At 55.8% G+C, this 869-nt stretch overlaps 1 protein-coding gene across 1 annotated transcript in view; it reads left to right on the forward strand.

The window, feature by feature from the left end:
• Positions 1-43: 43 nt before the first annotated feature.
• The window catches only part of EGR1 (early growth response 1), a gene marked incomplete at both ends in the record, with an annotated part of 1,089 nt that continues 263 nt past the window's right edge, over positions 44-869 (forward strand). Inside the window, one exon of the mRNA XM_008939283.1 lies at positions 44-843. Coding sequence (XP_008937531.1) covers positions 44-843 — 800 coding nt within the window. The remainder of the gene's footprint in view (positions 844-869) is intronic.

Here is an 869-nt window from a genome sequence, read left to right on the forward strand (position 1 = left end):
CTGCAGCGGCTGATCGAAGTAATCTCTCTGCCTCTCTTCTCAGACACTTTTCCTGAGATCTCCCTGAACAACGAGAAGACCCTGCCAGAAACCAGCTACCCCAACCAAACGACACGACTGCCACCAATAACTTACACGGGGCGCTTCTCCCTAGAGCCAGCCCCCAACAGTAGCAACACCTTATGGCCAGAGCCCCTCTTCAGCCTTGTCAGTGGGCTGGTGGGCATGGCTAATGCACCTCCTCCCACCTCCGCGCCTTCTTCTTCATCACCGTCTTCCTCCTCACAGAGCCCCCCTCTGAGCTGCTCTGTCCAAGCCAGTGAAAACAGTCCGATTTATTCGGCTGCACCAACCTTTCCCAATTCCAGCTCTGACATTTTCCCTGAACCACAGAGCCAGTCCTTTCCCAACCCCTCTGGAGCCCCCGTCCAGTACCCACCTCCAGCTTATCCGACTGCTAAAACCAACTTTCAGGTGCCAATGATCCCAGATTACCTGTTCCCTCAGCAACAGGGTGAGCTCAGTCTTGTTCCGGCTGATCAGAAGCCCTTCCCAGCTCTTGAGACCAGAGCACAGCAGCCTTCCCTCACGCCACTGTCCACTATTAAGGCATTTGCTACTCAGACTGGCTCCCAAGAGTTGAAGACCCTCAACACCAACTATCAGTCCCAGCTGATCAAGCCCAGCAGGATGAGGAAGTACCCAAACCGTCCCAGCAAGACCCCTCCTCATGAGCGACCCTATGCCTGCCCAGTGGAGTCCTGTGACCGGAGGTTCTCGCGGTCTGATGAGCTCACGCGGCACATCCGCATCCACACGGGACAGAAACCTTTCCAGTGCCGCATTTGCATGCGGAACTTCAGCATGAG

Source organism: Merops nubicus, unplaced genomic scaffold (genome assembly GCF_000691845.1).
Source record: "Merops nubicus isolate BGI_N331 unplaced genomic scaffold, ASM69184v1 scaffold44200, whole genome shotgun sequence".
NCBI classification, from domain to species: domain Eukaryota; kingdom Metazoa; phylum Chordata; class Aves; order Coraciiformes; family Meropidae; genus Merops; species Merops nubicus.